The sequence below is a fragment of the Manihot esculenta genome, chromosome 1 (assembly GCF_001659605.2).
Source record: "Manihot esculenta cultivar AM560-2 chromosome 1, M.esculenta_v8, whole genome shotgun sequence".
Taxonomy (NCBI): domain Eukaryota; kingdom Viridiplantae; phylum Streptophyta; class Magnoliopsida; order Malpighiales; family Euphorbiaceae; genus Manihot; species Manihot esculenta.
The window spans coordinates 8,745,417-8,759,293 of NC_035161.2; the positions used below are offsets into that span (position 1 = coordinate 8,745,417).

Genomic DNA, 13,877 nt, shown 5'->3' on the forward strand with positions numbered 1-13,877 from the left:
ATTTGGGGTTCCTCTCTGATTTTTTCTAGGACATCCAAATTGCTTCTCAGCTTCTCCCCATTGATGTCTTCGCTGTTGAACTAGACACGGTAATAAGGAATCTGTAACTCTATGGGGACTACTGCATCGGTGCCGAATGCCAATGCGAACGGTGTTTCCTTCGTTGATGTCTGAGGGTAGTCCGAAATGCCCATAGGATGCTGTTGAGCTCAATTGCCCAATTCTTTTTTGCTCCATCTAGCCGCTTCTTCAGTCCCTGAAGGATAGCTCGATTTGTGACCTCCGTCTGGCCATTTGTTTGGGGATGGGCTACCGAGGAGAACTTATGCCAAATGCCCATGTTCTTTGTGAAATCCCTGAAGGATTTACAGTCAAACTGCTTGCCATTGTCAGATATGAGTGTCCTCAATATCCCAAATCTGCAGATGATGCTGCCCTAGACAAAGTCTATCACCTTGCATGCTGTAATGGTGGGCACGACCTCAGTCTCAAGCCACTTGGAGAAGTACTCCACCGCTACTATCACAAACATCTTATGCTCTGTGGTTTTAGGGAAAGGGTCTAAGATGTCTATTCCCTATTGTGAGAATGGCCAAGGGTTGGAAATACTAGACTGTGGTGTAGCTGGGCCATTGATAGCGTTGACAAATCTTTAGGAGATGTCAAATCTTCTAACGAACTCTTCTACTTCTTTCTTAACCGTGGGCCAATAGTACCCTTGCCTAAAAATTTTATTTGCCAACGTGCTTGCTCCTCCATGTGCCCCACAGATTCCCTAGTATATCTCTTCAATTACCCTGACAGCTTCTTCAGGACCCACACATCTGAGCCACGGGCTGAATTTCCCCCTCCGGTACAAGGTTCCTCTTACCACTTGATAATTAGCAGCCTGAGCTGCAATTCTTTTTGTTTCCATTTTATCTTCAGGTAGCTTCTCGGTCTCCAAATACTCCAGGTATGGGGTTATCCAATTCTGCCCTTCTCCAATTTCCATTACTGTGGTGGGCTTCTCAAAGGTGGGGACACTTATGTGCTGTATATACACCTCATCTGGGAGCTGTTCCAATTCTTCCTCGGATAACTGGTTAAGTAGATTTGCTTCTTCGTTTTCCTCCCTAGGTATCCTCTGGTACTGTAGAACAATTCCCTACTCGTTGAGCTCACCTTCCACAGCTCGTACTCTGGCCAAGTATTTCTGGATTATGGGGTCCCTTGCTTGATATGCCCCTGTTATTTGATTGATTACTAGCTGGGAGTCACTACTTATTTTGATGTCGGTTGCCCCTACTTCTGATGCTATCAGCATTCCGTTTATGAGGGCTTCGTATTCTGCCATGTTATTAGAGGTTGTAAACTCTAGGCATAGGGCATAGCAGACCTTGAATCCCTCTAGGACCTTCAGAAGTATTCCAGCTCCACTACCCCTAGCGTTGGATGCCCCATCCATAAATAGATTCTAGCTGAACTCTCGTGGTGGCTGGTCTTTATCCCTTCCTTCGACTGGGCTTGGCAACCCTTTGTTCTATTCTTATTGTTCTGTATTGAAGGAGCACTCAGCTATGAAGTCAGCCAGGGCCTGCGCTTTGATGGTTGTCCGAGGTCGGTATTCAAGGCAGTATGGGCTGATTTTGACAGACCAGGCCAGCATCCGTCCTGAGGTTTCAGGTCTGTGTAGGATTTACTTTAGGGGCTGATCTGTCATCACAACTCCCTAGTGGCTTTCAAGTTATACTCTGAATTTCCTCACCACCAATAATAAGGCAAACGCCAGCTTCTCTATGTTCATGTACTTGACCTCGGCATCTTTGAGCACCTTGCTGACATAAAAGATTGGCTTCTTCTCTCCTCCTTCTTCTCTCACCAGCACGACGCTTATGGCTTGTTTTGAGGCTGCTAGATATATCAAGAGTTCTTCCCTAGCTAGTGGGCTACTGAGCACATGCGGTGAACTAAGGTATCGCTTGAGGTTTTTGAAGGTCTCTTGGCAATCCTCTGTCCATCGAAGTTTGGGACTTTTCTCAGCTTTTTGAAGAATGGCAGGCACCATTTTGTAGACTTTAACATGAATCGGTTGAGTGCTACCACCCTTCCTGTGAGCTTCTGCACATCCCTCACACAGGTCGGCTCTGGCATCTTCCATATGGCTTCCACTTTCTCTAGATTTGACTTAATGCCCTTTCCACTAACCATGTAGCCCAGAAACTTTCCTCCTCTAATAAAGAAAGTGCACTTCACAGGATTCAGCCTCATTCTGTACTGTTCTAGCACCTAAAATACTTCTTTTAGGTCGGCCAAGTGCTGCTGGAAGGTCTGGCTTTTCACCACCATGTCATCAACATACACTTCAATGTTTCTCCCTATCTGGTCCTTGAAGATTTTATTCATTAGTCATTGATATGTCGCTCATGCATTTTTCAGCCCAAAGGGCATAGCCTTATAGCAGTAGGTCCTATCTTTGGTTATGAACGAAGTCTTCTCTTCATCCAATCTGTCCATAGGAATTTGATGATAGCCAGACATAGCATCAAGGGATAACATGTAATCACAACCGGCCGTAGAATCAACTATTTTATTAATGTCGGGAAGGGGATAACAATCTTTAGGGCAAGTTTGGTTTAGGTCGGTAAAATCTATACACATTCGATATTTGCCATTGATTTTTTTTAACTAACACAGGATTTACTAACCACTGTGGATACACCACTTCCCTAATGAACCCAGCCTCCTCTAACTTTTGAACTTCTTCTCGAGTGGCTTGTTGTTTCTCCTTCTCGAACACTCTCTCTGCTTTATTGGCTTTGCTCCGGGGAGGACGTTGAGCTTGTGGGTCATCACCTCAGGGTCTATTCCGGACATGTTAGAAGGGTTCCAGGCGAAGCTTGAGGCATGTCCTCTGATAAGAGTCATTGCTGCTTCTTTCTGATCTTTGTCAAGGCTCGTGTTAAGGTTGATGACTTTGTCAGCTTCTTCTTCAGATAGTGGAAATGTTTCTAGCTCATCAATGTACTCCGTCTTGGCCTCTTTCTTTTCATCCCGGACCTCTATAACCTCTGGATTCACCTCTTCAGGTGTCGCGCTTGGCTCTGTCACTGTGGCCAGATACATCGCTTGGGCCTCTTCCTGCCTCCCTCAGACTACTCCCACCCCTGCCTCAATGGAAAACTTCATGGTCAGGTACTTGATGCTGATTACTGTTTCAAAATCATACAGCACTGCCCTTCCTAGAATGACGTTGTAGCTTAAGGGGAGCTTCACCACCAGAAAGATTGCATAGTGGGTACGTGATAGGAGCGGTTCTCCCAACGTCAGAGCCACCTTTACCTTCCCTTCTACTACCACTGGAGTTCCCCCTATCCCCTTGATCGAGGCCTGATCCCTCACCAGCTGCTCTCTAGTAGGTTCATTTGCTGAAAGACTCTGTAGGGTAGCAGGTTCACTTTACTCTATGGTCTACCAAGATCTTGCGGACCCTAAAGTTGTGCATGACGACCTCAATGACTAAGGCATTGTCATGGGGTATTTGGATCCCGTGAGCATCTTCGGGAGAAAAGGAGATGGTCATTGGGGAGTGCTCTACTATCTGTAAGACTTCATTGCTGCTCCCCTCTCCATTCCAGCTTCTCTTCTTCCCTCTCCTGCTCATCCGACCTCCAGTTCCTCCCACGATCATATTAATGGTTCCGCTGGAGTCGTCATTCACAGGCCTCGCTCCCTGTCTATAGGTCTCTCTGCCACTGCATTCTGCTGGGGCCTCTATCCTTCTAGCTTTTTCACAAAGTTCCGGAGGTGCCCACTCTTGATCAGTCTTTCTATTTCATTGATTAGCTGGTAGCAGCTGTTGGTATTAGCAGTATTTATCATTTGGCTGGCCTCAGCTCTCATGGGTTTAGGCCATTGAATGAAGTCTTTATCTTGCACTGCCATGAGCACTTGGGCTCTGGATACATTCAGAGGGATGATGGCCTCAGGGATCCGCAGCTAGTAAGTTCTCTGCTCTCTTCTATCCTAGGGTTGTCTGTTCATTTCAGGTCCCCAATTTTGCCTCTTTTCCTACCTCTCGGGCATTCTCTCCTCCGCGGCCTTTCCCCTGTCTCCAACCTCCCTAGCGAATATGCTGGTGGTTAAGGCGTCATCTTGCTTTATTTACTTTTCTGCTCTCTTCATCATTTTCGCCAGGGTGGTGGGTGGCTTCCTACACAACGACCAAAAACTCAGGGGACGTAGTCCCTTTCTGCATAGCTTCCACCGCTTTTGCCTCATCCAGCTTGGGGATCTGCAAGGCCTCTGAGTTGAAACGAGCCACGTACTCTCTCAGAGATTCATTCTTCCTTTGTCGGACCGTCTCCAGATAGCTGGTCTTCCTCTCAGTCAGGACCCCTGCAATGAACTAACTGACAAATATGTTGGCTAGGTTCACAAAACTCTTAATACTCCCTGCCTTCAGGTTGTTAAACCACGCTCTAGCTGGTCCTGTGAGAGTGGTGGAGAAAACTTTACACATCAGGGTGTCTTAGAAAATTTGGAGCTCCGTGAACGTCTTATAGTTCAGGATGTGCTCTGGGGGTTTTCAGCACCGTCATAAGCCGCCATCGGTTGCATCATGAACTTCTTTGAGATGGTCTCTTACTGAATTTGCCTTGAAAAAGGTGAGAATGTGGGTAGGAGGGCCTGACTGTTATCCTTTGCCTCCAATTCAACTAGGAGTTGTTCCTTCATTCTCTGCAACTTCCGGTCTACATTTGTCTCCTCTTGCCTTGGCCTTTTCTCCAGGCGGTATCTTCCCTCCCACTCTTCGCTTTCTGTCCTCCCTGTTGGCCCAGCAAAATAGCTCTCCGCTTCATCGTTCTCAATGAGCTCTCTTACCCTTCGGCCTCTAGCTCTGATTGCAGGCTCATCTTCTCAAGCGGCCCCTCCACTTTTTTATCCTATTCTCTGGCTACTTTGTTGGGAGATCTAGTACTTGAAGGTGGGTTGGGATTTAGTGGCGTTGAAGCCTTCAGCTATAGGGGGTATGTTCAATGGGGTATTAAGGCCCTTATATTTCAGTATCTGCCCCAGCTAATGGGCGATGTTCTGTAGCTGAAAAGCCATGGTTTATAGCTCTTGGTCAGATAAGGTTGTTTTGGATTGATTCCTTGCCGAGCTCAGCGAGGGATTGAACAATACAGACAGTTGGTTTGATGGGGTTGTGAGACTGAAAAATGAAAACTACTAACCTTCTTGAGTGGAGCTCAAATCATTTGGGGTGTTGCTGGTGTGGTTTTCGTTGTGATTAGTCATGTGGATCTCAGTGAGTGTTTATGAAATTGAAAAATCTGAGATCCAGAGAATAGGGTTTTACAAGAGTGTGTCTAGGCTTAGTATGAGAGATCACATATTCCCCTTTATTCCTTTTTTCCTTTATCCTCTAATGACGTATAACCGTCACCCTACTACAGTGACACCTGTCTCTATCACGTAGTTCCGTATGTATGGACATACCTGCTAGCCCATACTCATCAGGTGCTATTTAATTCCCCTTTGATGCGCATGCTGGTATGATCGGGGCATAGTCGGGCCTGTTCTCCTACTCCCCGTCACATCACTTGTGCTAGGACCTCTTCCGAGGGGTTCAGGCCTTAGGTTAATCTGGCCTACTTCAATCACGGGCTGGGTGGCGCATTGATAGGTTAGCCTACTTGGTGGGTTCTACTGAGTTTTAGGACTGTTTCCCTTTTCTTGGGCCCAACCTGAGTCCGAATACCAGAACGGTCATCATAGTTCATACTTACGATAATAATAAATTTTATTTTGTAATTATAATTATTTTATAATAAATATATTATTTAATTCAAAATAACAACACATATAAAAAAAAATGAAAATAGCAACATATTGTTTTATAGCATAGCTTGTACTTAGCAAAATATCAATGCAAGAAAAAAAATAAAGAAGGAAACCTTCACTTATTTGAATAAAAGAAAATAAAAAAACAAAAAAAGTGAAAATAATTTTATTTTTCATTGTTTGAAAAGCTAAAAATTGAAAAGAAAAGAAAAGAAAATATTCTGTGTAAAATTAATATTTTATCCTTTTATTTTTACAAATTCAAAAGTAATATAAATTTAATTATAATTTAATTTAAATAATACACAATCCTTCGATTCTCTCCGTCTTCTCTTAAATTGGAGAGATTATAATTTCCTCATTTTATTTTTGTTTCATTCTCAAATTCACTTCTATTTTTCTCCTACTTTCTTTCTTTCCTTATTTTTCCATCTATCCAAACATTGTGTAAATTCTTAAGGGATTTGTGATTGTCGAGAAGCAAAGGTCGGGAATTTAATTGGGAGCGGGGGAGGATAGGCAAATTGCCTCTTGGGATATTGGGCCATATTGAATTTGAATAATGGACGAAATTGTGAGTTAGTGCGATTGCCAATTTTCAAAGCCCAAGCTCACTCTTTTCCATACACAAGGTGTGGCAGATGGCAGATGGCAGCGGCTGTACACTTTTGGTGAGTACAACGGTCACTTCCCACTTCCAAGTTCCAACTCCCAATTTCGAAATTTGAGTTGCTCTGCGGCAGAAAGAATCCATCATACAATCGCATACTAAAAGCTTTTGAGTCATGAAAAACATGGAAAAGGCTGTAGAGATGGAGGAATCGACATGTTCTTCCTCCTCCGTCGAGGATCAAGGAACTCCGCTTCGACCCATTTTTTGCCTTAAAAAGAAGGTAGACTTGAAGATATTTGACGACATTTACGATTGTTTTATTCTTGATTTTGATCCTGTAGAACCTATTCCCTCTATCTCCAACCTCTCTGTCTCCTCCAATGATGATCTCTCTGTCGTTGCCGAAAAGGGACAGGTTTTTGTTCTTGTTTCCCTCCTTCTAGTCTGCTGGTTACATTCTCTGATGCCAAGGAACAACAACAATCAACTAAATATTGTTATTTGAATGTTGTTTTATACGTAGGTGGCTTGCAGAGATTACCCACATTCAAGGCATCTCTGTCTCAAATACCCATTCGACACAACACCGCATGAGAATTTCTGCCATATGGTATCTTCAATTTCTATTAAAATCACGCCTTTGGGTAGCAATAACAAAGTAGTTGATTGCTGGTTTTTTAATTGATTTCAGTGCTACTGCTACGTCTGCGATTCAGTTGCTCCTTGCAAGTACTGGGAGGATCCTAAATCAGCGCATTGCCATGCATCAGAGCACATTGATGCTTGGAAGTTAAAAAGAAGTTTGGGGAAAAACCAGCCTCCTCCTTGCAGTTGAACGATTCTTCCTTTCATTGCCATGTGGGTTTTTGTTGATTTTTTGTTCCTTGCATTTTGCAGCCACTGGTACATGAAACACACAGCACCAGATGTTGAATATTTTGTTAATAGTTGGTCAAATTCATGCCCTGAATTTGAGATTTGGGCAATATACATAGGTTTCAATATGTTGATCATCACAGATTTAGGAGGATTATGTGCTGCTATGTTCTATCTATACATTTCTTGATGAATGATTATGTATTTACCCACAAATTCTTCAAAGCTCTGAAGTTGAAGGATTGTAAGCTATTCATTGAAAGATGGTGCTGGTTCAGTGTATGATCCATGAGCACATTAAACATATTCCAAGTGAAGGTTTTTAGAGCTTTTAAAAATTATATATTCTTTTTATATATATTCAAAATTTTAAAATCTTGAAGGAAAACCTTTGATTAATTTTTTTTATTATATAGTTATCGTTATGCCATTAATAAAATAAGTTTAACGTTAAATTTAATACTTTAAAATAAAATAAATAATTTTTAAATATGGTGATAAAAAATAGCATTTTAAATAATAATATTTTAAAAAATATTTTTTCCTTCCTTCCCACATTCACCCAAACGGGCCCTTATGATTCTGAAATGTTTCTGGGCCAGTATTGTATTGTCTGAAAAATGAGGCCCGGTTTGGAGAAACCCTCGCCTTTAGTAACAAGAGTACTACTATTTCTCTATCCCTAAAACCAGTTCTCTCAATTGCGATTCCTCGTTATCCCAAACCAGGCAGCCATGTCTCCGGGTCCCGTTGTTGAGGCTGATGCCCCCAAGCCTGAAGTAGCCGACCTGATCTCTTCCACTGAGGAGGAGACCCAACAAAAGCTTAAGGTATTCCTTTATCACGTGTCTACATATGTTTGATTTCTGTATGTCGTACGTCATTTCTTTTATGTTTCTGTTTAGCTCGAGGATGAACCTGTTGTAGAGGACGTGAAGGAGGATGATGAAGACGAAGAGGACGACGATGACGATGAGGACGATGACAAGGAAGATGGAACCCCAGGTGCCACCTTTTTGTTTTCGCCTATTAATTGTGCTTTTTTTTTTCTTTTTCTTTTATTTGGAAAATATAACTTATTAATGAATCTGGTTTTTTTCGTATCCCTGTGAATTCGAAGTTGCTTCACAGCTTACTGGGTTTAGTACCTATTCTCATGTCATTTTCTACTGCAAATTTTTTGTGGTAAAGGATCAATTGTTCCTTGAAATTTGACAAAGTAATTGTTCCTTGAAAGAAACTTGGAGTTTTTTTAAAATTTTTTCCTATTTTGATGATTTTACAATAAGTTTTAGAACTACGAGTATGGATTTTCTTTCCACTGTTGGTGGGACATTTGCCCCAAAAGAATGGTTGATTAAATCTGTGGTTATTGTGTCAATGTTGATTTTAAAAGGCATGATTACATCATCCGCTTTGAACTGTATTTTATTTTTGAGTTTTGGTAGTTTAGGGGGACAATTTGTTTTCACTCTATTGGCAAGAATGGACATGTGAAGACCAACATTACAAATGTTAGAAGACCTTAATTTATTATAGTTCTATTTGAGAATGCACTGCTTGAATCATGCATTCTACCCCATAAATTTGGGATGACTTATTGGCATCAGTTAGCTCTAGTGCTTGAACATCTGGTTTCAGGACCTTTGGCATAATTTTCATTCTATTCTAAAGCTGGTCTTGCAGACATTTCACTTGTTTTGCAACTGCAAAAAAAATTTTGTTCATGGTGTTTTGCTCCTGTTATTGGGGCAATATGCTTTTCTATTTCCTCTTGGAATTTCTTCCTTTCCTGGCTAAACTTTTGAATAGGTGGTGTTTTATTTCTTGTCTTATTATATTTGCATTAATCTTTCTCTCCTCCTCTTTCCCTTTTCTTTTTGTATGTTCTATCTCTCAAATGTGTTAGTGTTGTGGCTACTTTTTACATGATGTTTCTGATTTGATGGTTTAAGGTGGAATCAATGTACCATTCCAGTCCATAATCATAAAGATCCCCAAATTTCAAATGTTTAATGTTTCTGTCCTTGAATTCATATTTGACTCTCCACCAGCATATGAATCAATGTAGCAGCAATTTTGATTTTAATATGTTGCATACAGCTTATTGAATTACTTGTCATATAATTTCTGTTTCATGTTTGTCATTTTTGTTTGAAAGGCTTAGACCTCTTCTACTGAACTTATCAATTGGGAATTAACATGCAGGGGCAAATGGGAGTTCTAAGCAGAGCAGAAGTGAAAAGAAGAGTCGTAAGGCAATGTTGAAGCTGGGCATGAAACCTGTTACCGGTGTTAGTAGGGTGACCATCAAGAGAACAAAAAATGTAAGCTTTCTCTGATTTTTGTCTTCATATATGTTTATTGTCCTCTATGATTTGTCTCAATTTACTAAAATTTTATTGTGGTTTCAGATACTATTTTTCATCTCAAAACCGGATGTTTTTAAGAGCCCAAATTCTGAGACATATGTCATATTTGGGGAGGCTAAGATAGAGGATTTGAGTTCTCAACTGCAGACACAGGCAGCCCAACAGTTTAGGGTGCCTGACATGGCATCTGTACTTCCAAAATCAGATATTTCCGGTGCAGCTGCTGCTTCACAGGCTGATGAAGAGGAGGAAGAAGTTGATGAGACTGGGGTTGAGCCGAGAGACATTGATCTAGTTATGACACAAGCCGGAGTATCAAGGAGTAAGGCTGTCAAGGCTCTCAAAACACATAATGGGGACATTGTTAGTGCTATTATGGAGCTCACTACTTAAGTGGGATTTGGCGGTTTCATGCATTATCTTGCCATCTTATTTTATGTTAATGAGTTCTTGGATCTTCTAGTTAACATAGTCTGATTGGTTCACCGATCATCAGGTAGCTGAATTATCCTTTGTTTTTGTCAAACTTGAGAGTTCTTTTTCAATGCAGTTTTTGAGTTATAGGTTCTGTTTTTGTTTGATGCATTTTACAAATATTTGAATCTACACTGGTAATGCCTCGGTCATCTTAGATAGCTGAAGAGTTGGGATAACTTGAGAAGCAATCTTGAAATCCTGATATATTTGTGGTTTAAAGGTGTTGATACTGATGATACAGAGCACATTGGAGTGTCGAGAATGTGGCGCGGAGAAACATGCAAAATCATAATCTATTAAAAATGCCGATCAGTGAACTTTTTGCCCATGCCCAAAGTATAGGAAGTCTTTCTTTGACCTTGAAGATTGAATAGCCATGCAGCAAGGGACATGCAGATCATATTCTCTAATTTAAAACTCTGATCAGCATTAATAAAATAAAACTCGTGTCCGACAGACAGTAAATTTAAGATGAAGTATCCTTTCTTTCTAGAAAATCATCTCATTCTTCTCCACCCAAACAAAGGCAATAATTTCAATACTGATTTTTTCGTTTCAGTCATTAACTTAAGCACGTATATTTAAAAAAGAAACCAAAGCGCTATATCTGCAAAATCTAGACTAATCAGATTCAGTATCTGCAGAAGCAGCCTCGTCATCTTCCACATCACTCTCACTGACATAGTCATCAATCCAGGGGCCCCTGAAAAAGCTAAGCTGCATGCATGTATACTGCATATCATCTTTCAGCTCCACACCCCAACAGCCTTGAATATCAAGATGAGAAAGAGCCTTGCACTTGGTAAGAATGGCATTAAGACCAGAATCTCCAAATGAGCCAAAAGCAAGTTCAAGATGCTGAAGCCCTGACATTGTGTTGGCAAATCACCATTGTCTCACAATCGTTCAGGTGTGAAGAATTTCTTTTCACAGGCGTCTCCCATTCAGGTGGTGGCATATTTCTCAGATGTATCAAGGATTTGCAGTTATCTCCAAATGCTACAAGCCCTTCACATGTGATCTTCAAACAATAACTGATGTCCAAGATCGTCAAATTCGATAGTGATTCAGCATGCTTTTTCCACCATCTTATCAGTGACATTACTCATGGGAATTCTCAGTTCCTTGAGGTATCTCCCGCTAAAGAAAAGAGAAGAAGAAAAATAATATACACTGGACCAAAAACTATATATTCTTATTCAAGAATCATGTAAGATTAATTTATTATTTTGGGTGATTATTTTATATCATGAAAAACAGAGAACATCCTCTGGAGGCTACCAACATGAAAATTAAATATGCAGAAGGAATTTCCTGAGCTTGGGTGATTTGACACGTCAAGTCCTGAAGTTTCTCAAACATTAGAATCCATATTTGTCTCAATACTAAATAACTAAAAGACATCATCCTTATGAATATCAATGTGCCTTTCTAGTGTCTTTGAAAATAGTATATACTTTATTTGAATGCAATAAAGAAAAGAAAGAGAAGAATTTGTCTTCATGCTTTTCAAAACAAATTGTACACCAGGTTATGCTTCACAGATGTCTTGGAATTCTCGAAGTTTTCACTACAAGCATCCAGGAAATCAGGCAAATGTTATAGTTTCATTTTACACGCTCATTCAAAGAAAATTAACACGATAAAATATCTTGCTGTCTTCCTAATATATTCTCCTCCTAGCCGCATTATCAACACAACCACACCACAAACGAGGGGGGGGGGGGGGGGGGGGGTGCAAAGAGCACAGCTTAAACATTAATGTTTGTGAAGTCGATTAACAGTATGTAATCCACAGAAAATGCTGTAGACGAGTTTCTTCCAACCATTTGTGAAATGAATTGCACGGTTGGTAGATATGAAAAACTCATTACTCTATTAAGTAAATTTATTAAAAAAAAAAAAAAAAAAAAAAAAAAAAAAAAAGAGGAAGAAATAGCGATGCAGGATAACTTAGTAATGAGCAACAACCAGTGAGACTATAGTTTGAAGGACAGTTTCTTGGTTCCTTTTGATCAAATGAAAGCAAAACTATCAATAAACCGTAATTACTAAATTGCAAAAAAAGGCTGACTACAAATTTAGCAGGCTTTTTGTCAATTCAAGAGAGATTTTTTATTTGTGAAGTAGGGATTGGGAGAAAAATATTTAGGGGGGTTTGGGGGTTGACTATAGCGTGATTGTCCTATGTGAGTGGCGTCTGTTAAATAGACGCCCCTCTTAAAGAGACGCCAAGAGAGTTCTGGTACTGCCCATAGTTTAAGTACCTTTATAATTAATTTAAAAAATAATAAAATATATTATATATAATTATTATTTCAATATATTTAATTGTTATTGAATATAAAATTTAGTAAAATTTTATAAATTTTAATATATTATTAGTTTATATGTGTTAAAATTAAAATTTATTAAATGTTTCATAATTTTTTATTGATGTTTAGGTGAAGTTAATAATTTATAATTAACAAATAATAGTGAAAATAATGATATGAATAAATTTAATTTAATAAATAAGAATGATATTAATAATAATTAAATTCAATTATACAAAATTCACAATATTGATTTTTAATGATGATCATGTAGATGACCGCTTGTGCTACAGTGTCGTGGTTTCCTCTTATCAGGGTGTCTTGTGTTATACGACGTTCGTCAAATGATGACTTCTGTTGAATCTCTTGAGAATTTCCAACATCATCATCTGCCATAAATAGATTTAAATCAAGAGGTTGAGATTGAGGTCTTGAACTCTCCCCAATAACTGGATCCTAAGTTGCAAAGACGAAATATCCTGAATAAGGGATTGTAGAAAATAACTCAGGAAAATCTGAAGAAAATAAGCTAAGTCGGCTTGAGGGATTATCCAGTGATTACCAGGGAAATGCAGAAAAAATAGACTCTAATGGTGTAACGACCCGAAAATCGGACCGCTACCGGCGCTAGGATCCAGATCGGCTTAAAGCCGCCGGGACCCGTAGCAAGCCTGACATGTTACCTGTAAACCTGTTTAATCCCATACATGATCAACAACATACATAAAAATTTAAAACTTTTCTTTCATACACCAAACTCAACCTGTGCATGCACTGAACATATACATAATCATAAACTTGACCCCTTTGTGGAATCTCATCAATGCCCCCAATGGGTGGCATAACAAGTGTTGAGTTGGCTAAACATGGACATCAATAACATTAAGATCATGTTTCAAAAAGGGATTACATCATACTATGGTCAAGCACACTTCTAACCTCAATATCGTTACATTACATATCTATACATCATAATACAATCTGTCATGTCCACATTCTAACTATTACATACATGTGACTTCATTACTCTTCTTGACTTCCCTGTCTAACCCGTACCTGCAAATCCTGGGGAAATTGGGAGAGGGGTGAGCTACTAGAGCCCAGTGAGCAGAATCATAAAGCATTTAAAACACATGCTATCATGGAATGCATCACATCACAACTAATCATATCAAGGATGAACTTGTCACCATTTAGCCCTCTACATAATCCAAACATGCCAGGAGCGTAGTGCAGGCCACACCTGGTCTTTCCCTTATACATAACATAACATAACATACATATTCCATGGTGCCGGGGGCGTAGTGCAGGCCACGTCCGGTCTTTCTCTTACATAGTGCCAGGGGCGTAGTGCAGGCCACATCTGGACTTCCATATCATATCATCATGTCATAACAT

General features: G+C 40.0%; 3 protein-coding genes across 3 annotated transcripts; 2 read left to right on the forward strand and 1 right to left on the reverse strand.

Annotated features, from left to right (window-relative positions):
- The first annotated feature begins 6,399 nt into the window (after nucleotides 1-6,399).
- LOC110630272 lies at nucleotides 6,400-7,491 on the forward strand. Its single transcript, XM_021777686.2, has 3 exons — nucleotides 6,400-6,854; nucleotides 6,963-7,049; nucleotides 7,131-7,491. The coding sequence occupies exons 1-3, from the start codon at nucleotides 6,612-6,614 to the stop codon at nucleotides 7,272-7,274; spliced, it is 474 nt and encodes a 157-aa protein (XP_021633378.1). The 5' UTR covers nucleotides 6,400-6,611; the 3' UTR covers nucleotides 7,275-7,491.
- A 491-nt stretch (nucleotides 7,492-7,982) lies between these two features.
- LOC110627888 (nascent polypeptide-associated complex subunit alpha-like protein 2) lies at nucleotides 7,983-10,255 on the forward strand. Its single transcript, XM_021774269.2, has 4 exons — nucleotides 7,983-8,145; nucleotides 8,221-8,320; nucleotides 9,524-9,642; nucleotides 9,730-10,255. Exons 1-4 carry the CDS (start codon nucleotides 8,050-8,052, stop codon nucleotides 10,078-10,080), a joined length of 666 nt encoding a protein of 221 aa, XP_021629961.1. The 5' UTR covers nucleotides 7,983-8,049; the 3' UTR covers nucleotides 10,081-10,255.
- A 530-nt stretch (nucleotides 10,256-10,785) lies between these two features.
- On the reverse strand, nucleotides 10,786-11,266 carry LOC110605901 (F-box protein FBW2-like). Its single transcript, XM_021744617.1, has 2 exons — nucleotides 11,065-11,266; nucleotides 10,786-11,030 (listed from the first exon to the last, which is right to left on the reverse strand). The coding sequence occupies exons 1-2, from the start codon at nucleotides 11,264-11,266 to the stop codon at nucleotides 10,786-10,788; spliced, it is 447 nt and encodes a 148-aa protein (XP_021600309.1).
- Nucleotides 11,267-13,877: the final 2,611 nt, after the last annotated feature.